At 30.2% G+C, this 24,710-nt stretch overlaps 2 protein-coding genes across 15 annotated transcripts in view; one reads left to right on the top strand and one right to left on the bottom strand.

Annotated features, from left to right (window-relative positions):
* Window positions 1–10,547, bottom strand: part of PIP5K59B (Phosphatidylinositol 4-phosphate 5-kinase 59B) — a 51,690-nt gene extending 41,143 nt beyond the window's left edge. For 4 of the 13 annotated variants that reach the window (XM_085188486.1, XM_085188488.1, XM_085188487.1 and 1 more), the window contains exons 1-3: window positions 10,248–10,546; window positions 10,091–10,134; window positions 4,392–4,530 (exon numbers count right to left, since the gene is read on the bottom strand). In XM_085188486.1, coding sequence (XP_085044612.1) covers window positions 4,392–4,530; window positions 10,091–10,134; window positions 10,248–10,338 — 274 coding nt within the window. In that variant the 5' untranslated portion in view covers window positions 10,339–10,546. Of the gene's footprint in view, window positions 1–4,391; window positions 4,531–10,090; window positions 10,135–10,247 lie in introns of all 13 variants that reach the window. The other 9 variants (XM_085188482.1, XM_085188485.1, XM_085188483.1 and 6 more) reach the window with 4 other exon arrangements.
* Window positions 10,548–10,857: 310 nt separating this feature from the next.
* Window positions 10,858–23,249, top strand: LOC146537313 (uncharacterized). 2 transcript variants are annotated; one of them, XM_085188615.1, is made up of 17 exons: window positions 10,858–10,997; window positions 11,126–11,273; window positions 11,830–11,885; window positions 12,212–12,374; window positions 13,964–14,065; window positions 14,650–14,733; window positions 15,010–15,188; window positions 15,890–16,049; window positions 16,290–16,326; window positions 18,687–18,851; window positions 19,455–19,556; window positions 20,023–20,157; window positions 20,641–20,822; window positions 21,198–21,324; window positions 21,731–21,835; window positions 22,207–22,925; window positions 23,186–23,249. In XM_085188615.1, exons 2-17 carry the CDS (start codon window positions 11,187–11,189, stop codon window positions 23,243–23,245), a joined length of 2,463 nt encoding a protein of 820 aa, XP_085044741.1. In that variant the 5' UTR covers window positions 10,858–10,997; window positions 11,126–11,186; the 3' UTR covers window positions 23,246–23,249. The 2 variants fall into 2 exon arrangements, with proteins under 2 accessions (XP_085044741.1, XP_085044742.1); XM_085188616.1 differs by lacking the exon at window positions 10,858–10,997 and having other exon boundaries at window positions 11,043–11,273.
* The last annotated feature ends 1,461 nt before the right edge of the window (window positions 23,250–24,710 follow it).

The following is a 24,710-nucleotide window of genomic DNA, read 5'->3' as shown; positions in this document are numbered from 1 at the left end:
CAGATCGTATAATTGCAACTGCCTTGGTGATTTTTAACCCTCGAATGTGTTTTTTATTTAATCAATCGTGAATGCCAAAGAAATTGTTCAATACTTTTTTATAGTTTCATTCTGTTATCACATATTCATGGCAGTAAGAGGAAATCTAGTGTTAAGGCACTACGTTCAATATTTTCAATAAATTGCATGTCAAGTAAAGGAACCTAACATAACGCTTAGTCTAGCTATCAGAGCAGATCGAGGATATAAAATACCTTGAGTGGAAATCGAACCTACAGCTACCGTATTTTTAATCAGACGATGTACCACAGCACCACATATCAGGTTTATGAACACACAACCACCGCCATCAACAAAACAACTAGACCATACGGCGTAAAAATCCACAAACAATCAAAATAGACACACGTAAACATATTCGTACGGAATCTAGCTAACCAGCGGTTATATTTAGTCACAGTTTATGTATTCAACGTTCGTGTTGTAAACACACGGGCGCTATTATCGTGTATTACTAACATTGAACTTACTCTGTGGATGAGCAAATTAATTATAGCTTTTGTTAATAATATTAAGGTACTGTATAAATTTGGTATAAAAGACGTATTTTAATTGTAGATTTTACCTGTAGCGTGTGAATGTGTAAAAGTGACAAGTTGTGGGTTCGATTCTCACTCGAGAAAATAAAACATACAATATTTCAATTTGTTCGCTCTGGTCTCGAGGCAAAAGAGCGGCGTTGAGTTCCACCACTCGACACCAAATGGTTCCAGGAGTCTACGGCTGTGCGTGCGTTAAATTCCAAAAGCCTAATATAACTATGATCGAAGACCGAATTACCTACATAGAAACGTTATGTAAAATCGCTATCTAAACTATTCAATCTCGATAAGAAGACTATCTAACACAAAAAGCATTTTTAAATAACCAAGAGTACCTAAGTGTGATTACCGAATTCAATCGAACAAACACTTTAATTTTATATCTATCTACTATTAGTATAGATTTATCAATTTTTAGTTTGCGGAGAAAAAGATTCTGTGTCAGGGCGAGCAGCTAATGGAATTGAATATGATGAACGGAGAGATTAATGAATGTTCTCTCTTCTTTTACCGCAGAATGTTAAAAGTTGATAATACTTATTGAAATTCACGGTCAGCCTCATGTGAAAGTACTTAATAAACGATTATTGAGATAAAAGAAATGTTAATTTAATATTAAATAGTAATACGTTGTGGTCAAATTTTAAATAAAAATATAAATTAAATTAATTAAGCAATTATTTTAAATTAATTTGTAATTCAAAATAATTGCTTAATTTAGATTACGTATTGTTTCTTGTTTCTATTAAAATTAAATACTAGGGGCGCGAACCCGAGTGTTCACATGTTGAGCGAAGAGAAACATGAATTTTTAAATTTTTAGATGATTTTTCGTCTAAAACCGACTACGTGGCCATATCTATATGTTTGCATTGCATTTTCATCTCAATCGGTCAAACCGTTTGGGAGCCTAATGGTGACAAAGAGTGTAAAAAGTCTCTAGTAGAGCGCTCCGCTCGCTTCGCTCAATAAATATGCAGATAACATATCAAGAGTTCAATTTTAAAGTACATACTACATTTGTCCAGTTGTATCGGCCGGGTTTTCGAATATATATATAATATTATTAATATAAAAATTCCAACTAGTAGTTATTGAGGTAAGCGAGATCAACCAAACACGCAACGTAGATGACAAATAACAAACAAATTGCATAAAAATCGGTATAGCCAAGCAACAAAATTACAACACAACATATTGCCACGGTTTCCTTACACCCCTCTATTAATTAAAATAGAGGGTTGTCAACCCCCTTGTACAAAATACAAAAATATATGTAATATATGTACCTACCTATATAGATTATATAGTCATATTAAATTATACGAGTCCTTGAATTACTCGACTGTAGTTTTAATTAACACATCGCTACGTAATTGAACAAACACTTTTTATGGCATACAACGTGTGTTTTTATATAATTCTCTCTAAAATACAAAAAGTTGTAACTGAATTCTTTACAATAAAATAATAATCAACTTTTTAATATAAATTTTTGCGTATATGTTATCTATATATATAAAATCGAAAGGTCACTCACTCATCACGAAATCTCAAAAACTACAAGTGGTAGGAATCTCAAATTTTGCATAGGTGTTATTTATTGGACGTAGGTGCTCGCTAAGGCGGGAATTTGTAATATTCGACTTTTAAGGGGTTGTTTTTGGGGTTGAAAGTTTGTATGAAACTTCGTTACTACAAATGCTAGGAGTCTCAAATTTTGCATGGACGTCACTTATAGGACGTAGGTCGTCACGGAGACAGAAATTAATAATAACGTAGTTTACGCAGGCGAAGCCGCGGTCGGGCCGCTAGTTCTGATATATAAGCTATATTACTGTGTAAAGCTTCATCTAAACCGGTTCAGCAGTTTTTGCGTGAAAGTGGAACAAATATCCATCCATCCATCCAACATTCATAATACAGTAAGGTTACTTTTATAACGTGAGGGAACGTTATAAAAGTAATCCTGCATTGCAAGCACTGCTCGCATAATAAGTAAGCAGCAAAGCAGGATATACAGAGGGAGCTTTCTTCGTTCCGTATCTTCCACCCAACTTTAGACTAGAAGAGGAAAAAATAAATATAATATATCCCCCAAATTTGGATCGAACCAACAACCGCGTTTATAGACGCATTCCCGCTGCATCACGGCGGCCTATTCCATGTAAAGATTTTTTTTATTATTATGGAAATTTCGTTTTATATAAAGAAATTCAAAACATTACATTTGAACTAATAACCACGTCAGATCGTTCAGTCAATCATCACCTATACAGATATGCTACGATCACTTCGAAAACAAGATAACAGTCAGTCACTCGGCCACGACCCCAATTACTGACTGTAATTGCTATAGTTGTGGATTCGGAATTTAGGTGGAGAGCGGAGAATGTGTCAATACATAAATCTCTCTTTCCAAAGTAAGGCTAAGTGTTATGTTGAGAGTTAAAAAAGTCAATTAATGGCTTAGCAACTGAATAGATTAATATCATATTAGTGTATAATTTCAATATAATGTCATGTCATTATGAACGAAATTCGATATCTCGCTTTCTTGTCATACAATATAATTCTCGACAAACAGGGCGCTATATTTAGAATTCAAATGAATTCATTTAATTTTGTATATATTAATAAATTCATTCATATAAAAAGCTATAATATTTATATCCTCAATAACTATAGATTCTCCTTTCTTCACTGTCCGCCTAAACTATACTCACTCTACCTACCTATATTTAGTGCAGTATTATTATAACAAACTAAATAAATAGAAAAAAATCTCCTTGCTAAAATATCTACGCAAATATCTGCGCATACGCATTGTACAGCGCAACCACAGTACTAACTAATACTCGTATAGAAATAGCGTTTTCCACGAAGTTTTGCAATGTTATCTAATCATTGCACGAACCGTTCCCACGGTCCACTTGCTGTTTGTTTGCTATTGTCTGTCATTTATATATAGAAGGAATGTACATATATACAGACAGATGCACATACAGACTGAGGCCAGTCGTGGATGAAATATTTAGTTAAAATATATATTTCAATTATTCGGCAGAAAGTGGGGAACGGAGTGTATTAACACAAGGTTCCGTCTGGCTATCCTGCTGCATGCGGGATACAGCGTGAAGCTGATAATTTATTGACAAAGCGTGGCGTTGAGTTCTGCTATTAGATAAGACGCAATGTTTAGGCCCGTGTTTAGTTAGAAACACTCTCAACTTTGGGACCGATCTTGAGATGCCGTTTTCAATCATAGATTATTAAAACGACATCTGAAAATTGCTTTAAAGATCAATCTCACAGTTGAGAGCGGTTCTTACGGGCCTTAGATTCAGGAGGTAATTCAAGAACGGAGTGTCATACCTCGTAACGCCAGGTTCAGTTTACCCTACTGTATATAATACTGGATTTTTTATTCAGCATTTTTTTACACTTGACAGTATAATAAAAAAAATATTATTGCAAACAATAAAAATATACTAAAAGTCTCTGCGTAGAATTACCATTTAAAATATAAGTAGGTATAATAAAAAAAATATAAAATATAAAAAAAGGTTATACACGTCAAAAATAAAATAAACGAATGTTTATCTTCTTATTGTTCTTATTTTTTCTTACTAATAGTATTTAAATTGAACGAAACTCTTCAACGATACATGTTAGGAAACCCGACGTTTCAAACGAGTTACAGTACTTCCTGATCACAGGTAGACGGGCAGCAATATATCCCGTACTTCCATACCTCCTACTCAAAAAATACAAACACAAACAACTCACCAAGCTGTATAGACCCCATGATTTGCGACGACTGGATCTTCTTGTACGTGATCTCGCCACCCTCGCCGACTCTGCGGTGACCGATCTTCCTGTCGGATTTGTGGACCTTGCTGATAGCACCCATGGGACCGATCGCTGGCTGTAATATAAATTATATTCGCTTAAAATCACTTAAAACATGTTTTATATAGAACTAGTGGGCCCGGACGCGGCTACGCTCGCGAAAATTTAAGCCTAAATAATTAAAATAAGTTAAAAAATAATAAAATAAGTAGAGATTTATTATTAGAAAAAATATATGAGTAACCGAAATGAACAAACAAAAGAAATGAACAAACAAAAAAAGTAACTAAAGGAAATTCTTAATATTAGAAAAAGTACCTAAAGTTTGCCGTGCGCGCGTACTAAACATTTTTCTATATTAAATAATTATTAATTTTTGCGAACATTATTAAATAAAATCTCAAATGATTATAATTACGATATTTTAAGTGTATAACATCGGTATAGATAACCGAACTGAGATAAATTAATTATAAGCAGCAAATAATTACATAAAAAATAATAGTAATTCGAAAATATATAAAAATTTACAAAATCATCAAAGTCATCTGCCCGTTCGCGTCGGTCATACAATACCACTCGTAGGCTAGGTCATTTGGAATCAGTGACATCTTAATTATTTATTAGAATGTTATACAGTAAACTATAATTTCCATCTACATGAAATGCTAAAAGTGACTATTATATTTATTTTCATAAGGATGAATATCAAATTATAGAAATCATCTAATTTTTGTTAATATACATTAAACAAATCTATATCGGCGCGCGCCATGTATGCATTAAGCAAACTCACTTTGGGTGACGTTTTCTTAAAACAACAAACTTTGCAAGCCGTTGCTTAGCAACGCGTAGCGATGATTGTTATTAACATGGCGGAATAAATTCCTTGTCAAATTAATTATTTTAATTTATTGGTATATATCGAAAATATTACAAATATGAGAAAAAAAAAGTATCCTATGTTCATCCCGGGACCCTCAAGTATCTCTATATGAGTATTTTATCACAAATAAATTAGCGGTTTGGCCCTGATTGCGGAAAAGACAGACAGACAGACAGACAGACAGACAGACAGACAGACAGAGTTACTTTCGAATTTATAATATAGGTATGGATAGTGCAGTCGACGAGTCGTGGTCGTCTTAAATCGTAGGTTTTCTAAATTTTGCACAGTATGCACTCAGGGGATTAAGAATGTGTAACAGCAATACCACAAAGAGAATATACTTTAAATATAACATTAATGGCCACAGTACCAATAAAATAAAACAAAAGGAATAAAGAAATATAATATAACCCGCCTACGGCCGCATCTCAATGGCATGGCCAAATTCATTCAGGTCAACGGCACTTATAACTAAGCTTAATTTCTATACTTATAACTTCTAAAAGGGGGTGGATAATTTGGGTCATTTGCTTAGAATTACACTGATTTAAAGTTTATTCATACAATCGCTATATTGAAACTTAATGTTAGAAGTAAAAATCAAATTATGTAGCTTCTTTCTGTATAGCTACATAGCAGGATAGGCAGAAGAAGTAGTTAGTGGAAAATGTGTTTGGAGAGTACGAAAAACAAAGAAATATGATAATAGATGAATAAAAAAGAATACGCTGTTTATATAGTGAGAATGTCCCTATTTTCTGACTCTATTTATTACTATATTACTTGGAAAGAAAGTGGAGAAGTAGAGGCTATAAATTTTAACTAGAAAAATTTCAATCAGCATACAGTTTAACTGAATAATGACTGACAACCTGATCAAATATTAAAATTCTTCCTAACCAAACAAACAAAACATACCGACAAACGGACAAAAAAACGCCATACACGGAAATCGAACCCACTTCCTTCCCAACACATTATAAATTATAATCATTCATAATATCATTCACAATTTCATACGGCAACATACATAAATCGTACGAGGCGGGCCATTGTACTACGTACATATTCATAAAGGGTGACTCACAGTCGTGTTATGACCATTTCGGGAGTCGAACTGGCTTACCGCCAGAATAACGACGTTCAATGTAATATACTATTATAGATATACAGATATTAGAATAAGTAAGTCATAAAAGGAAATAGGAGGCTTTAGAGCTCTAGAGTCGTGGCGCAGCGACACATCGTTCTGAATGTAAACGCGAGGGTTGCCGGTTCGTTTTCCACTGGCGAGAATGATATGTTTGCATTTCTTCGCTCAGGTAACAAGGCCAAAAGCGATGTTTAAATCGCATCAATCAACACCCAATGCTTTCAGAATTCGGCGGAAAGTGGGGAAAGAAATGTCTTAACAATAGGTTCCCTCTCCCTACCCTGCTGTGCGCGATACAGCGTGAAGCCGATTTAATTTTTAATTCATATTTTACATATTCTCTGTAAAATATTTAGGACATAGGCAGGAGAACCTGGAATAAAGACACTCTACTCTGCTTTTTCATATTTGCGTGTTGGTTGTCGCGAAACAATGTCGCGCTTTTTCTTGTCCGATTACAGAAATAAAAATAATTCATTACCCGATTGTGAATCGAACCCATAGCCATCGCGATTACACTCAAATGGCTTAATGCCAACTGAATTTGTTATAAAAATAAAAAAAATTGCTTCAAGCTGCATCCCTCACATAGCAGGGTAAACAGAGGGAACCTAGGAACTTAGTAATAAGAAACCCCGTTCCTAACACAACAGTTCCAACGCAATCTGGAGCGGAAGGAGGAAATTAAAATATTATATATTTTAGGCCCCTAACTGGGAATCGAACTCACATGAGTTTTAACAGTATAGTTTAGATATAATATTTTGCCACTACAGAATACACTAGAAAATTTTTCATTAATTCAAAGAAGAATTGTACATGTAATTAAAGAAATAAAAAAAGTTATATATTTTTTGTATTCATGAGTATTTCTTGTTTTATGAGTTTTTTATTTTATTTTTATATAATAATAGCCTTCATAATGATAATATAATAACACTATGCATTGTTACACTCAGAATATAATATTAGCAAATATCATTATTTTTTTAATACTAGACTTCTTGGTCTCAAAGTTTTGAATTTCCCCTGAAAAATTATGTATCTACTATCTATAACTATAAAAAGTATATTAACAATCTTAAATAATTAAAAAGTATTTTTTTTAATAAATGTTAAAATTTATTAATAATTAAGTTTTTTGTCTTGGACAAGAATCATATTTCATACAATGTTGTTTCAACCCTTGTTTTATTTTCTTATGGATTTTTTTTTGCATTTCTCTCTTAGCACACATTTCCTTAAACATCATACATATAGTATGATTTTTAAGGTCTTGTCAATTTTATAGAAGGGTATTTGAAAGCAGCCACCCTTCTTTACTATATAAAACATGGAAGTAACACCATACCAACACTGGTAGTTACTATCAGGGAACATGGTGTTTGGTTGGTGGTTACTTTGGCAGTTTTTAGTTACTTATTTACATAAAATTGTATCTAACTTTTGTTTGATTATAAAACTCAATTTGTTTATAATTTCTTGGGAATAATATTATAAATGACCTACAACTTTACTATTTTCATTTCATTATTCGTGCAAAACAAAAAAGGATTTTGATATTTCAATGTATATGTCTATTGAAGCAATTTGTCTTAAATTTTAATAATATATAATTTACACCAAATTTTAATAATTATGAGAAAATCTGTTTTAAAACTATGAAATAATTGTTTAAACATTTCTAATTTACCACAGAAAATTGTCAGAACAATTGTTGGTCTTTGTTCAGTTGTAAATTTTTTGTTAAGGACATTGTAAAATTGTAAGTTAGACTTTGACTTATCCTTGAAATTAAGCAAGCTTGAAATATATGTAGTTGTTTTATAGTTAAACTATAAAAATATGATAATTACTATGTTAACAAAAAAATATATTCAACTTTTATTTTCAGTAAAAATAAATATTGTGTTGAGAATGCAGTGTCTAAACACTAGGTTCTTTCTGGATAACCTAGTATACATTTTTTTTTTAGGTGTATGTGCGAAGTGATGCACAATAAAGTATATAATATATTAACAATACTATATTGCTCTATGCTATAATTAGCAGTAATGTGTATATTATGAACTATTTATTGTCTGTGGATTCAAATTTCATTTAAGTAAATATTAATATTTTTCTTGAATTCGAATTCTGCCATTAAATACAATGTCATTAAATTAAAAAAAATAAATGAAATACTTAAGCTCTAGAATAGATTCTCAAAAATATGTACTAGCTATCTAGCCATTTACATCTATAAATCAAAATAAAATTTATGAGGATAAATATATTTAATAATTAGTTGTTGAAAAGTGATTAACAATACTTTATATTATACAACTAATTAAATGATAAAGAAACAATGTTACATATTGAGGATATTGTGTCATAGTGAGATATTATCTGATTGCAAGCACAATGGTTGTGAGTTCAATCACTGTTGGGGATTATAAATTATTCTCATTTCCTTATTTATTAAGTACTGCTACACAATACACTGTGTCTTAAATTCATTCATAGTGTAGAAAGGAGTGTCTCAACTCTCCTCTCTGTGTGCTCTAGTACATGCAGAGTAGAATGTGAAGGTGAAAAAAAATAATTAATTAAATTAATTAAAGTACATAAGGAATGTTTCATTAAAAAAAATCCATAATTGTCATTGGAACAATTTTTTCTTAATATTTGTAATACTAAATTTTCTTTGTAATACTAAATTATATTTTTCTAAATGAATATTTTATAATGTATGATGGGTTTGATAAAAAAAATTGCAATGGCTGAATAGTTCTATATGTCTATAACAGATATGCTTGATTTCTTAACCTGGTTATATATTGAAGGTGAGGAGATAGAGCATTAAGGTGGTTAATTGAATTATAATTCATTAAAATATTTTCTTTAGCTTTATGCTGTATCTTGTATATAGCAGAGTAGATAAGGAATCCTAGTGTTAAAATGTGCTGATCCACATTTTCCACTCAACTTTCAAGATAATGCTTGTTGAGCAATGGAACTCAATGCCACACTTTGTCTTGTCACCAAAGTAAGGAAAAGAAGATAATCAATTCCCGCAAGTGGGAATTGAAAACACAACAGTATGACTACAACACAATGGTATTCTTTAATTATATACATACTTTTAAATTATTTTAATTTATATAAAAAGGTAAATAAATGTAAAGTAAAAATATTTATAAATTGTCTTTTTAAAATTCTTTTATATTTCTTTATCATTATGTAATATGATTTTAACACTAATAATATAAATTTACTGCTTCTTTAGAAATAATCTAGAATGTTTATATTATAATATAAACAAGACTGCCTATAAAAAGTTAATGTTTGCATAATCTGTGGATGCCATTATGTTTTCATTCAATAATTAATCAGTGAGTAATGAGCAATAACACAATTAGCTAGTGATGCACTTTATATTTTTATACACAAGCATAAAATAAATAATAAGTACATCTTAGTCCATATGATATATTCAAAATGTATTTAAACATAGTATAATGAATTCATAGTAAATCCCGAAACTTTCTCCCAATACATAACATGCACACTATGAATGAAAATTTATTAAACTAATAATAATAAGTGACTCACATCGTAGGGAATATTTTTTTCAGCCAAAGACGCTCGATCGCGATCTGTAATGATAGAAATACATAAAATTTATATCAATGAAATTAGGTCGACTTTTAAAACCATGGCGTGAAGGTCAGTTTTTTAAAATGTTATGTATTAAGTAATATATATTTACCATCGTCTTCGGAGCCCGACTGGCCTGCCGCTTCTTTCTTCATCACAGAAATATCCATCACCTCAATATGATCACTATCTCCTGAGGCCATTTTTATTTTGGAAGTTACACCCCTATTTTAAAGTCACTTTCATATATATTAACACAATATTTTTTCGCATGGCTCATATCACTTTCTCATAGCCAACACAATGATTCACAATAATTTAATTAGAAGAAATCAATTAAGTTTACGCGAAAATGCTCGCCCAAAGCATCCATCTGACACGACCGCTAATAGTAACTAAGTTGCCATTTTGCAAATTAATCTTTTCTACTTTATTGAAATTTACTGTCATTATAGCCTAATATTAAATAAAGTAAAATTGATTTGATTAATTAATATTATATATTATTTTGTTAAGCCAATTAAAAAATTATAAAATAAATAAATATGTTTATTTAAAAAACATGTTTTATAAAACATAACGTGAAAGAATATTTTGAGTGTGGCAATTTGATTATATAAGCTTTAATAAATAATCTATGATTTAATGTTATGTTTTGTTTTAAGTATCCTATATTTGAAAACCATAATTACTTTAATATGACTCAATACTTATTTATGAACGTAATATTATTATAAATTACACTTTTTTTTCTATTTAAAAAACAGAAACAATTAAAATAGGTTTTTTTACAATATTTCTAGTAGCAACATTACAGCACGCCATGTTTATTTCTTTTCTTTACCGTCATTTCGTTACCGCGGTAAGAATTTTTAGGTTATACCTTATCATAGCGTCTTTTTGAAATTACCAAACATTTACCAATTAAGGTAGATAATTAATAACAAATTGTTAAACAGTGTACTTATAATTTCTGTTCTACTATTATAGTGCCCGCGAAAAAGCGGTGATTGTTTTCTACAAGCGAATACATATTTTGATTACGGTCCCCATGAAGATGAGTAAAAAAGTCCGCGAATATAAGTCGGGGGATTTTATATTTGCGAAAGTAAAAGGATATCCAGCATGGCCTGCAAGGGTGAGTGTTAAAAACAACTAAAAATTACTTAGAGATGCTTGTTTTGATATGTAACATTTATCTTGGGTTCTTCGCGCGGGAAGACATATTTAGTGACGCTTTGAGCTTGCCCCTATTATGTGAATGCGTTTCTTTTCAATTTTACTTTATCTTACTACATTTATGATATTTCATAAAATTTGTAACTTCTGTTTATTTTTTAATATTATTGCTATTTCAATTCTTATAGGATAATCCTATAGTATAGTAGAAATGTCATTTTATTGAAACATAATTTTCATGTAATAAAAATGAATAGGTTAGTGTTAGTTGATGATAAAAAGATGTTCAAAATATAAATTCTGGTCATGTAAACATAATGTTTTGTACTAGATGATAAGATAAGCCATTTTAATTATATAATTTTTTTATATTAGAAGGATGCTGAGTGTTTTTTATAAAAAATAAATTAAACTGATAAAATTTTGCTATAGATAATGCTGACAGTATCAAATGTAAATAAACACTTGTTAATAAAGAAAGATTATATAATTATTTATTTTTATTTTGATTTTAGGTGCAAAGACCGAATGGAAAGAAATATTTTGTATATTTCTATGGTACTGGAGAAACGTGAGTAGAAATTATTTTTTCTCATTCCCCATGTAGCAGGGGAGACAGACAGCACTTAGTGGTAAAATACCTTGTTTTCCACCTTCTGTCTGAATTTGAGACATGTTTTCAGTGCCCAAATCTTTGTAGTCATTCAGGGACAATAATTTATTCCCCAGAGTTGGGTTCAAACCTATAACCATCTTGTTTTAGTTTGATTCTGAGTCTGTAAAATAAATACTGAAAAGTCTTACTTCAATGTATTTAATATTTATTTAAAAAAAAGAATAGTTAGAAAAAGTATAGTAAATAGTTTATGTATAATTATAAACTCTTTTGTCTTTCAGTGCAAATCTACCACCCAACATGATATTTGATTATGCAGAAAACAAAGATAAGTTTCTAACTAAAACAGTAAAACGTAGAGACTTCAATGATGGTGTGAAACAGATTGAATATGATTTTGCTAACAATGTACCATTGGAGCAAGTCATTGGATTGGCAACTGATGTGAGTATTTGTTTTTTTAGTTTTACAATATGTCCTGCATATAGTGAGGCCAAAGTAACCTAGTATTATGACATTGTCAATGGCCAATTTTCTGAGCATTATGTATCAAGTAGTGGAACTTAATGTTGCAAGCTTGGCAGAACAGGAAAGTAAGAATTTAAATAAAATTCTTCTGAATGCTGACCTGTTCACTTCTAAAGTCAAACATATATATACCACTTTTTCACTATGGCCTCAATTAATAAAAAAATATGTAAGTTAGTTCTTATATTTTGTGAGATTAAGTCTGTTTTCACTTTTTTTACGTAATTATTTAAATGGGACAATTTTATAGTTAAAACTGTAAATATTTTAATAAACAGTAGTATATAAAAAATATAACAGCTTTTTGCTAGGATAGTCTTAACATTAGTAGTTTTGCATAGTCTTAAAATTAGTTGAGGACACATTAAATCCAAATTCAAATATTGTTATTCAAAATAAAAGGGTACAAGCTTTTCTTTTTGAATGTCAAATAATTTACCACCAGTTCACAAAAGTATATATATAAACTAGCGGACGCGCGCAGCTTCGCATGCGTATTTAAGGGTGAATTCTAATAACCCATGAAACATGTGTTCAATTAAATATTTTTAAGAGTCTAAATTTCAAATTTTATAAAAATCGGTGGCGATTTAAAGATTTTTTCCATACAAACTTTCAACCTCTTATTTACACGCTTAGGGGGTGAATTCTAGAAAACCATGAAATATATGTTCAATTAAATATTTTTAAGAGTCTAAATATCAAATTTTATAAAAATCGGTGGCGATTTAAGAATTTTCCCATACAAACGTTCAACCCCTTATTTACACCCTTAGGGGGTGAATTCTAGAAAACCATGAAACATGTGTTTAATTATATACGTTTAAGTGTCTGAATTTCAAATTTTATAAAAATTGGTAACGATTTAAAAAAACCTATACAAACTTTCAACCCCTTATTTGCACCCTTAGGGGGAGAATTCTAGAAAACGATGAAACATATGTTCAATTAAATATGTTTAAGAGTCTAAATACCAATTTTATAAATATCGGTGGTGATTTAAGAATTTTCCCATACAAACTATCAACCCCTTATTTGCACCCTTAGGGGGTGAATTCTAGAAAACCATGAAACATGTGTTTAATTATATACATTTAAGAGTCTGAATGTCATATTTTATAAAAATTGGTGACGATTTAAAAAAAACCTATACAAACTTTCAACCCCTTATTTGCACCCTTAGGGGGAGAATTCTAGAAAACGATGAAACACGTGTTCAATTAAATACTTTTAAAAATCTAAATTTCAAATTTTATAAAAATCGGTGCCGATTAAAATTTTTTTCCATACAAACTGTGAACCCCTATTTCACCCCTTTAGGGTTAAAATTTTTCAAAATCCCTTCTTAGAGGATGTCCAGATTACGAAAGTAAACTTTTGTCCAAATTTCACGTTTCTACCATCAGCGATTACGGCTGTGCGTGCGTCTTACCTCAGTCAGTGAGGACAAGTCCTTTTATATATATAGATAAATTAAATATATTTTTTATTACATTATATTTCAGGCTCCAGAAGCTGAGAATAATGCAAATGAAACAGCCAATGAGACTATTGATGATTCAACCACAATGGATACGACTGCGGCTGACGAAACTATTGCAGATGAGGTGAGGATAAATTTATATTCAGGACTATTTGTTTCTTTTGTATAAAAAAATTATCTTAATAATAATATTGATTGTAAAGCTGTAAGGTTCAACTTTTATTTTAGAAAAATATTATGAAGCTTCTCAAACAAGTTTTCTGCAGCAGCTATAGAAAGCATAATTTATAAAGTAATCATTAATAATTATAAATAAATTAAATTATTTGTTATTAAAAAGAAAAATATTGTTGTAAAAAAAAACCAACTGCTTAAAATAAGAATAGCAGTGCAGGAAGACGAAATAATACAGTTACGAAATTGTTTCTTTCTTAATATTAGATACTAATGATTTCATTAATATAAACTTTATGAACCTATTGATTTCAGATCTACTATTCAATATCTTTCTTATTGGACTAGTAATAGGTTTACTAAATTAAGTTGGCCTTGACAAATTGGCAATATTGTATAGAAACATCAAAATTTAAACAAAGCAAGAATCGAACCCGCATATTTTATTACTGTACATCAGCTCTAACCACTGCGCCATATATTCTTATTAAGTTATATTGAAATCTTCTACATTCTCTTTTTTATTATTCACAGAACACAACACAAAATGATACAGGCATAGAAGATTCAGATGACACTGGAGCCTTAGTCATTGATGAGGGGAAAGCACCAAATGTAGTAAGTTTTTTCTCATATTTATCATACTGTATGCGTGTATAGCAGGGTGGGCAGAGAGAACCTATAGATAAGACACTGCCTCCCACGTCAAAAAATTATCTTGTTACCAGTGCAATGAAATATAATTCTTTGAATAAATAAAGTTAAAATAATAATTTATCTCGAATAGGACTCAAATCCGCAATGGCACAATGACCTCTCTAGATTAGTTTTATAATTTAGACTTATACACATTAATAATATTGTTTTTCATATATATATAATATATGATTCCAGCAAAAAGGCCGCAAATCAACTGCCAAAACGCCAGCTAAAGAACCTCCAAAACCAAAAGAAGCTAAAACACCACGCAGGCAGAAGAAAGAGGAGAACGAGGAAGTCAAGGAAGTAAAAGACGATGTTAAGAAGGAAGAGGAGATTGTTAGCAGAAGCGGTAGGAAGATACGACCTAAGAGGTAAGTGAGAGAGATGTTTAGGTTTTTTTACCGGTGGTTCTTTGGTATGGCACAATCTGATTAACTAAAAGCTGTATATGACACATTCTTAGTGACCAATAAATGGATAATAGATTATTAAACTTCTTGAGTATGTTAATATTTTCAAACAAACAATCTCTTCAGTTTTACAATAATAGTACATGTTCTATAAAGTTGTATATTGATACTGCACACCTTGGTTTTTTTTCTTTTTGTTTAAACAGATTATATAAAAAAAACTTATTTTAAATGTAGATATTTGTTCTGTGGATCATAAGTACATCAATAGATATAAAATAAAAGTACTATTGATATTAATGATCCGTACATTATAAAAAAAGTCACTGCCGAAATGACATAATTGAGATAAATGTATCATTTGCGATTATGACTTACAATTATTTTGTATTTGTGGCATAGGCAGAGAGAATGATGATTACTGATTTACCCCTATAATATATTTTTTTAATTATCTGAAAACTTTCAATAGACACCTTGATAACTGTCCAAGCACTGTGACAACCACATTTTGACATTATTACATTTAAAATATTACATTCCCCTGACTGGGCATGAAACCCACAACCGTGTCCAAGCATCACAACAGTCTCATAAACTTGAGAAAGAATTATGTCGACCACATCACTACTTTCTCAAATTTATTATTTTTATTTAAACAGATACATGGATGAACAGACAGAAGATAACACAGCACTACCGTCCCCAGCGCCGAAGAAACGACGAGGAGCTTCCCCCGTAGATAAAGAGAAAGAAAAAGAGAAAGTTGAAGTTAAAGATAAACAAGAAAAAATAATTAAACATTTTAATGCAGTACCACAGGTGACTTTCATTTAATTTTATTAAAACTTTAAAGCTTAAAAGTGGTGTGATATGAAAAAAATACGCATTAAAAATAAACTCATAAAAAGAAGTACAATTTTATAATGGTGACTTATCTAAATCTACACCACTACATTTATAAAATAAAAAAGAAAACGTTCAGTATAACGATAATTTGTAATGAAAATAACTGATTACTTATTATATATTTTTTTTATAAAATATGATTTTTCTTTTCAGGCTGAATTAGAAGACCTGAAAGAACCATTCACACCAGGTATGTCTATTTATATATTTTAAACTTATATAAAATCTTTACATAAATTTTAGCCTATGTGTTGTTCTGATGTATTAATAATCTTACTGTAAAATGACATCTAAATCAGTTCAGTAATTTTTGCGTGAAAGTGGAACAAATATACTTCATAAACTTTCACAATTATAATGCTAGTATAAATATTTTTAAATTGATTAATTAAACTTTATCTGTAGGCTGCATAATGAGATACATTTGCCTTTAACAAAAAAAAACCGTATAAAACGCCCAAATAATTTCGGCGGGAAATTAGACGAATGACAGCTATATATTGATTTGTTAAATAAAATTTTATTTTTAGTTAATTGTTAAGAAGTTCATTTGAAATTAATAAAAAAATGCCAAATTTAAATCATAAATATGGTGTGTCGAGTGAAGAGATTTATAGTATGTATGACGATAATTTTGCGACAAATGCACATGAAATTGTATATAGTCAAAGTTCTGTGGAACATACAACTACGGTTATAGGTATGGTTTTATTTAAATAATGAAATAAAATATAGTTAAAATAAATAAATCATTATAAATTTAGTGTTATTTTACTAATTTAATTTATTTTACATTTTATAAATAAATCAAAATTATCGATCTATAATTTATTTTCAAAAATAAAGAAACTAAATCATGATATAATCTTAATTGTAAAAAATATATTGATTTCATAAAATTTATTTATTTTTTGTTATTAATAAAACAATATTTCAGATCATAAACAATATAATACAATTCAAACAGTAATAACACCAATGGAATCCAGAAACAATGAATACAAAAATTATACAATACAAAAACATGAGAAATTTGTTCAACCGTTAAAACCAAAACTTGATAAAGACATATTTCGAAGCTACAATTTTACAAAAACTCCCACTGTTGAAGTAATAAATAACATGTCCTTAGATGGTTTGATATTAAAATCTTCTAATATATTGAATGATGATGATGCACACTTGACTCCATCTTTAGATATTTCTCAATATATGTACCAAAATATATCTCAAAATGAATCTAAAGTGCCTGTAGTTACTTTAAATAAAACATATAAAAATATGGATATGACAAGTAATGAAAATTTACAAATTAATGATGCTTTATCATCAGTTGAAAGTTATATAAATGAATATAACTTATTAAATAACGGAATAAGTGAAGTTGAGCAATTCTTTAATAATAATAATAAAATTATCTATTTTGACAAAATGGTGGCAATGTCTATGCAATATGGTGATATAGGCTTGTACGATAATTACATAGATTATCTAAAACAAAATGCTTATTTATACCAAAATATTAGTGTTAATAATGTGTTGGATATTAAAAAAATATATCCAGATGAAAACATTGGTTGTGATTGTTAAAAAGTAACTTATTTTTGTCAATTTAATAAACTTAATGTTTTTTATAATATTGTTTTATTTTGAAATATTTTTTTTGTCAAAAAAAATATTGAATCAAAGTTAAATAAATTAAATATTGTATAGTTTAGTATTGCATACTAAACATACATAATGCTTGGTATGTTTTATAGTCAAAGGTCTAGTATGACTAGTTTATCCTAGGTTTGTCAAAGCCTTTGGGCAAATCCCAAATTAATACCGTTTTCAACCGACTGATTAGTAGTATTCGATCAAACGTCGATCTATTTTCAAGCAATGAACTAAAAAACTACAAAGGAATTTTTTTTAATATCGAAGATGTGCCTAAGTTTAGCTGTCTCTAAGAGAAGTCAAGGCAAATGAATCTAAATTTGGAAGATAACAAGACTTTACACATGACATTAGCAAATTTACGAAAATTCTTCATTCTTTGGGATTTTTTATACTACTCTTTTACTACAGTATACTACTACTATATTACTTTAAATCAAATCACCTTCACGCTGTATCCTGCACACAGCAGGGTACCTGTAAACCGATTGGTTGTGGGTTCGATCCCCACTCGAGGAAATGAAATATTTATTTACATTTTCATTTCTTCGCTCTAGTGTCGAGGCAAAAAGCGGCGTTGAGTTCCGCCACTCAACACGCAATGCCTCCAGAATTCGGCGGAAAGTGGGAAACGGAGTGTCTTAGGTTCTCTCTGCCTACTCTGCTGTCTTCGGGATACAGCGTGAAGCTGATTTATAGTTTGAGTATGTCGTAGCACAAGCCTGCAACAAACGCGACCGATAGTGTGTTCGATTCCCACTCAAGGAAAAGAAATATTTAAAATAACAAATTGTCTTAAGACTAAGTTCCCATGTATCTTTTTATTTGTGGAATACAACGTGAAGTACAAAAATATATACAATTAATATATTTTCTTACGTTTTGTTACAGATGATGCAGAAAAAGATAACATAATCATAGCTTATCTGCCATCTGGACAATATGTTGGTGTTAAACTGTTTCAATCAAGACCAAACGCCTTCAAAAATGACAACGCTCGTCTGCAATGGGACAGGCAGGCCGCTTCTAACGCTATTACATTGAAAATACAATTAGGTAATTATTATACATTTTTTTATTTACTTATTGTAAAGATAGCGGAATTGAGTCCTAATTGTTTGCTTGGTGGTTTTAGTTTTGTGTTGTGTGTTTTTAGGTAATTCAAAAGTATTAATTTCAATTCTTTAGTTTTTTTTTCTTCACGCTGTATACCTCATATAGCAGGTTAGGTAGAGGTGACATAAGAGGTATGTTCCCACCTATTGTCACTCCGTTCCCATTAAGACACTTCCGTTTCCACGAGAATACATCGAGAATTCGGTTGAAGGTGGAGAACAGAGTATCTTAAGACTGGCTTGCAGCAGCATGTTTTGGCAATCTTCCCTTAAAGTTTAATGTAAATTTAATTTAAATCTGGGTAAATAAATAAAAAAAATATACCAATATAAAGTATTACATGCAACAATATTGCTTTAAAATAAATATTTTACTGAATAGGCTGAAACTGTAGTTTTCAGTTTTTATTCATACAGGATATTGTCTCTAAAACCATAAAGTTATTAAATAGCGAAAGTAATTGTGTATATGGGAAAGTAAAAGTGTATTACAGGCGGGCGAAGCCGCGAGCGTATTATATAAATATTATTCTATCTTTTGCAGAAAAAGGACAAATCACATCACAGTCAGTGATAGAACAGCTCGTATTGGATTTAAATTTGACTGAAGAAGAAAAGGCCACTTTGGATAAAGAAAGAGAAACAGGTAAGAACAACTTTTTTTACTATATGTTTTAGTGATGTTTTTAAATTAAAAGTAGTTATTTTTTGGTTTGATTTCCACTAAGTACTGATATTTATGCAATGAATGACAAGTATTTGTATATTGTATAGTGTATTTATTCCTTTCGGTTTGTGTATTTGTACCTGTACAAATTTAAGGTTAGGCAGAGGGGACCTGGAAATATAGTGTTAAGAATCTCTGTTCCTCACTTCTTGATTCTCACTTCTGTTCGTCACTTTCTTCCGAGTTTTCTAGATGGTGAGTGGCGGAGTTCAACGCTGTGCTTCGCCACGTTACTAGAGCGAGGAAATTAAGTTCCGTCAGTCAACGTGATTATAGTGTGACACTGCTATATGCGAGAAATTTAAAAATTTTAAAATAATATATTTTCCTTTTGTAACTCCATGCTAATAATGCTTCACGTACAGCATTTTTTTATTTGTTATAGAGGAAAAAAAATCTCGCGTCCAGTTTTTAAAGACTGAAATGAAATTAATAGAACTGGACACAAAAATTAAGACGTGTCTGTGTTTGGAGAAAGCTGACACCGAGCTGTGTTTGAAATTATTAGATGAATTGTCAGGTAAATATATATTAATACTATTTTACTTCTTACTTTTATACTAGCATGTGGTCGTGACTTCGCCCTATAATCTATTTTTATTAACCAAATTATGTATTTATTTTATATAGTTATTTTTTTAGCCTATGTGTTATTCTATGTACATGAGTTCATATACATAGAATAACACTTACTTTACGTAACATAGTTATGTTACTGTAAAGTTTCATTTAAATGCCTCTAATAGTTTTTGACTGATAAAGGAACAAGCATCCATCTCTACAAAACTTTCATGTTTATAATATTAGTAAGAGGTTAGTCATCATGATATTTGGCAATTACAAGTAGATTAGATGACAATACAATATTACAGTACCATTGAGCTGGTCTGATGATGGTATTGGACGATAGCTGATGAAATGATGAGCTTGGACTGCGTACTAGTAATCTTAGCCATTTCTTTCTGTGTCGGTGATTTCTAATTATAAATGATTAATATTTCAGAGCTGGATATGAAGCCGCTTATGCTGCTCAAGCATCCAACTTGCGCGGAGACGGTGAAGCGCATGCGCGCGTACGTCGGCAACGCGCCGTCGTGGGAGCTGAGCGAGCAAGCCGCGCTAGTGTTCTCTCAGCACGCGCATGCCATACGAGAGCGTGCTGACGTGCTCTACAAGGGGATGAAGGTAGATCATTTTGTCTGTGGCGTCGGAGCTGCTAAACTGATGAATCTATTTCCTTTTTTTGGTTTGGAAGTTGTTAATCAAGAGTGCTCTTAATAATGATTCTTGAGATTGTGTTCTTCTGCTTGGAGGCTAACAGTTATTTTCTAGTTTATTTTTAAAGCGTTTTGTGTCGAGGGTTTTTGATTCTCAATTATGACATATGACCTGAAGGGTAACTATCCTTTTTTTTACTGTACGCCAATATGGTATTAGATATCTTGGCTATGTATGAAATGCTTATGTTTTATCCGAGATTTAAAATCAAGATCATCCTATATTTATTTAAATAATTTTATTTATACGATTTTTTTATCAATAAATATATTTTATTAACAGGATCTATTCAAAACACCGGAGGGGTTGTCGTTTTGGGAATTTTTCACTGAACGCGTGAACCATTTCAAGAAAGTGACAGCCAAGTTGACTTCTGATGAACTGCTGGAGTTGGTTCATGAACCTTTAGGTATAATAAAATAAATATTTTTATTGTTTATATAATTTCTGATTAGTTATAAGTTATCTGCTTAATTGAAATTATTGTGGCGCTGCAGAATTGTTTAACTTGTTTGACTGTGGACCCGATTGTGGGCTTTATGCCTATTTGAGAAATTGTTAAATATAATCATTTTCCGATGCTTATATTAAATCATTTCCCAAGACTAATATGATTTTTGTTCGCTAGGTTTGTTAAGACAAAATGCAGTCTTGATTTCTGAATTTTAATGTAAAATGTAAAAGCCATTAACTATTTTAACATATTATTAAAAGAGTACTGTTTTATTATTTATATTCTAATATACATTTTACTTGTTTTAACTGTGACTTAAGTAAATAAAAAAAAATCGTAAATAAGGCCATTTTTTGCACAGAAATGACAGTACCAACGTCACACACTATGAAAGCTGCAATTGATGCAGCAAATGAAGAAAGCAATCAAGAAGTAGAACAATCTAAAAAAAAGAACAGTACACCAGGTATGAATATGTTTTTTAAATCTAATAAATTAATATAGAAAATAAATTAAAAACAATTTTTTATTAAGCTGAAGATTTTGTTTGGAAAATGGGTCATTCCATTCCACCACGTGGCCGAAATTATCTGGCTTAATTGGTACAAAATAGAAATAGATTTTCCAAACTTTGCATTTTTTTTGTATTTCTCTCAAAAAGTCACTTTCATTCCGAGACAAAAAATAATAAAAATATAATAATCACCTACTTACTTGTTTTTTCATAAGTCAAAGAAAATATCAAATATAATTAAAATGTATCTAATTTCACAATGTGCGCTTTGAACCCGTAACTGTTGCGTACAATAACACTTTTCAAATTCTTTTTTGTTACAGCAAAAGCCAAAAAAGCAAACAACACTCCTGCAAAACAACCTTTGAAACGACAATCGTCTAGAAGACAACAAGAAGATAAAGAAAAAGAACAAGCAGAAGAAAATGATAAGGCAGAAGTCAATGATGAAAATAAACCAAAAGATAAAGATAACGCCACCATAGAAGAAAAAGATAAAGCTAAAGATAAGAAAGAAAAAGAAAAAAAAAAGAAAGAAACAGACGACGATAATGATAAAGAAGAGGATAATAAAGATGAAAACGATGTTGCAGATGTAACAAAAGAAAATAATGATGAAAAACAAAAAAATAATGATAATGAAGAAACGCAAGATAATGACACGGAAGATAAAAGTATAGAAAATGAGAAGAATGTGGAGAAAGATAAAAGTACAGGTAAAGAGAAAAATTCTGATAAAGACAAGAGTGTAGAAAAAGAAAAGGAAAAAAGTGTTGAAAAAGGAAAGAACACGGAAAAAGAAAAGAGTGCGGAAAAAGAAAAGAAATCGGAAAAAGATATAAATGCAGAAAAAGAAAAGACTTCAGAAAAGGAAAAAAGTGCGGAAAAAGAAAATTCGGAAAAAGAAAAAGCTTCAGATAAAGATAAGAAATCTGATAAGGATAAAAGTGCGGATAAAAGTGATAGTAAAGATAAAAAGAAAGATGAGGAGAAAGAAAAAGAGAAGAGCGAAGATGAGCCTAGAGCGAAGCGATCGAGAGAGGTGATGATTTTTTTAATATTCTTTTTTAGATTTCTGTAATCTGCATATTTCAAGCTGGGGACAGGGCAGTATGTGTAATTCACGCGTGTTGGGTGGCGGAACTCAACGCCGCGCTTTGTCTTGTCCGAATGAGGATATGAAAATAATACATCATCATGTGGTGATCGAACCCAAAACTATCGTAACTACATTCAGGCGATGTGCCTCGATAGTGTGAACCTACAAAATATATTAGAAAACTTTTTGTTTTGTTTTTTCAGAGCAAGAAGACTGAACCGCCACCCCGGTCACCGACAAAAAGAAAATCCAAACAGACATAAGAAAATACATATTTTGTTATAAAATAGTTAATTATTACTTTCTTTTTTAGTGAATATGGTGGATAATTGATGTAAGGTTAGGATATATATGTACGTGGAGCTGTCAGTAAAATGGTATAACTCTAATTCTTTTATAAAAAAATCATGGCTTTTCTTTTAATTGTGTGAATTAGTAAAACGGATGATTCGAAATTATTATTCGAATGTCATTATATTCTTTATTATTCATTATTGATTTTTGTTGAAATTGTAAAATCATTTTTTTTAAATATGACTCCAAATAAGCTGGTTCAATTTTTTTTATTCATGATTTCTTATATGTTTAAGTAAAATGTATAAATTGAAGGAAATATATATTTATATGTTAGTACTGCTTTATTTTGTTATGTGAACGTATAGAAATTGCTTATAATAAAGTCAATCTGAATCTGAAATAATAATATTATATATAAAAATACTATTACCTTGTTCTTAAAAGGTAACTAAAGTTAAAACCTTTAGATACAACTAAAGAACTATACAGTAAGCGTATTATTGATTTGACGTGGCTCGGTGAGAGCGTATTTTTTTAAATATCTTATATAGAATTCTTATAAAACCAATTGGCTTAGACCATTTTAATTCTGACTGCTTCATACATATTTAATATTATATTTATATCATTTTACAATGAAATAAAAACGGCTAAAATATATTACAAATTTAGCCATATTGCGACTATATATTAAATAAACACAAATAAATTGCATGAGACGCATACATTTCTTTATAAGTATATTTAATATAATTATGTTAATTATTAAATAGACATATATTTTTTTAGTTTGAGGCTGTATCCCGCACATAGCAGTGTAGGTAGAGCGAACCTAATGTTAAGACACTCCGTTTCCCACGTACCGACGGATTCTAGAGGCATTGTGTGTTGAGTAGCGAAACTCAACGCCGCTTTTTCCCTCGTTACCAGGAAATAAAAATACTAAATATTTCTTTGCCCAGAATCCGCATCTAACCCACAATCGTCCCGTTTACAGTCGCATTGTACAATTGCGCCACCACGGTTAATTTGCTCTTATTTAGTCTCCAATTCTAAAAGGATCTATGAAGATAAAAAAATCTAATTATTATAATATTAAAGGAAAAAAGTCCATTTGATTTCTAATTTTTTTTCCAAATATATTCGAAATCAAAAGTTTTTTATTATTAGACCTAAATAAATATTAAATTTGTATATAATCTTAGTTAGACTTTAAAAAATTATGTATAAGTTTATATATAAAAAAGTTAATCTTGTTATCTTGGCTGGAAGTCATGATGGTTTTTTTACTTTTTTGACATAAAAAAACAGAAATGAGTCGTTGTTTTTCAATTGCTGCTCACAAATTTTTATCTTATGTAAGATAGATTATTTAAAAAAAATCAAAAGTTATAGAATCAATCATTATTTTAAAGCATTTAATTTTGTTAT

This window comes from Heliconius melpomene, chromosome 7 (genome assembly GCF_056956725.1).
Source record: "Heliconius melpomene rosina isolate 202511_hmr_F chromosome 7, ASM5695672v1, whole genome shotgun sequence".
Taxonomy (NCBI): Eukaryota; Metazoa; Arthropoda; class Insecta; order Lepidoptera; family Nymphalidae; genus Heliconius; species Heliconius melpomene.
The sequence above is the reverse complement of the archived record's forward strand: the minus strand, read 5'-3'. Positions and strand labels throughout refer to the sequence as shown.

Excerpts from the sequence above, each read along its gene's own strand:
- LOC146537313 (XM_085188615.1), top strand. The coding sequence starts at position 11,187 with ATGAAGATGAGTAAAAAAGTCCGCGAATATAAGTCGGGGGATTTTATA. Across the intron at positions 16,327-18,686 it reads GAAAGAACCATTCACACCAG|ATGATGCAGAAAAAGATAAC; the intron begins GTATGTCTATTT and ends GTTTTGTTACAG. Across the intron at positions 20,823-21,197 it reads TGCTCTACAAGGGGATGAAG|GATCTATTCAAAACACCGGA; the intron begins GTAGATCATTTT and ends TTTTATTAACAG.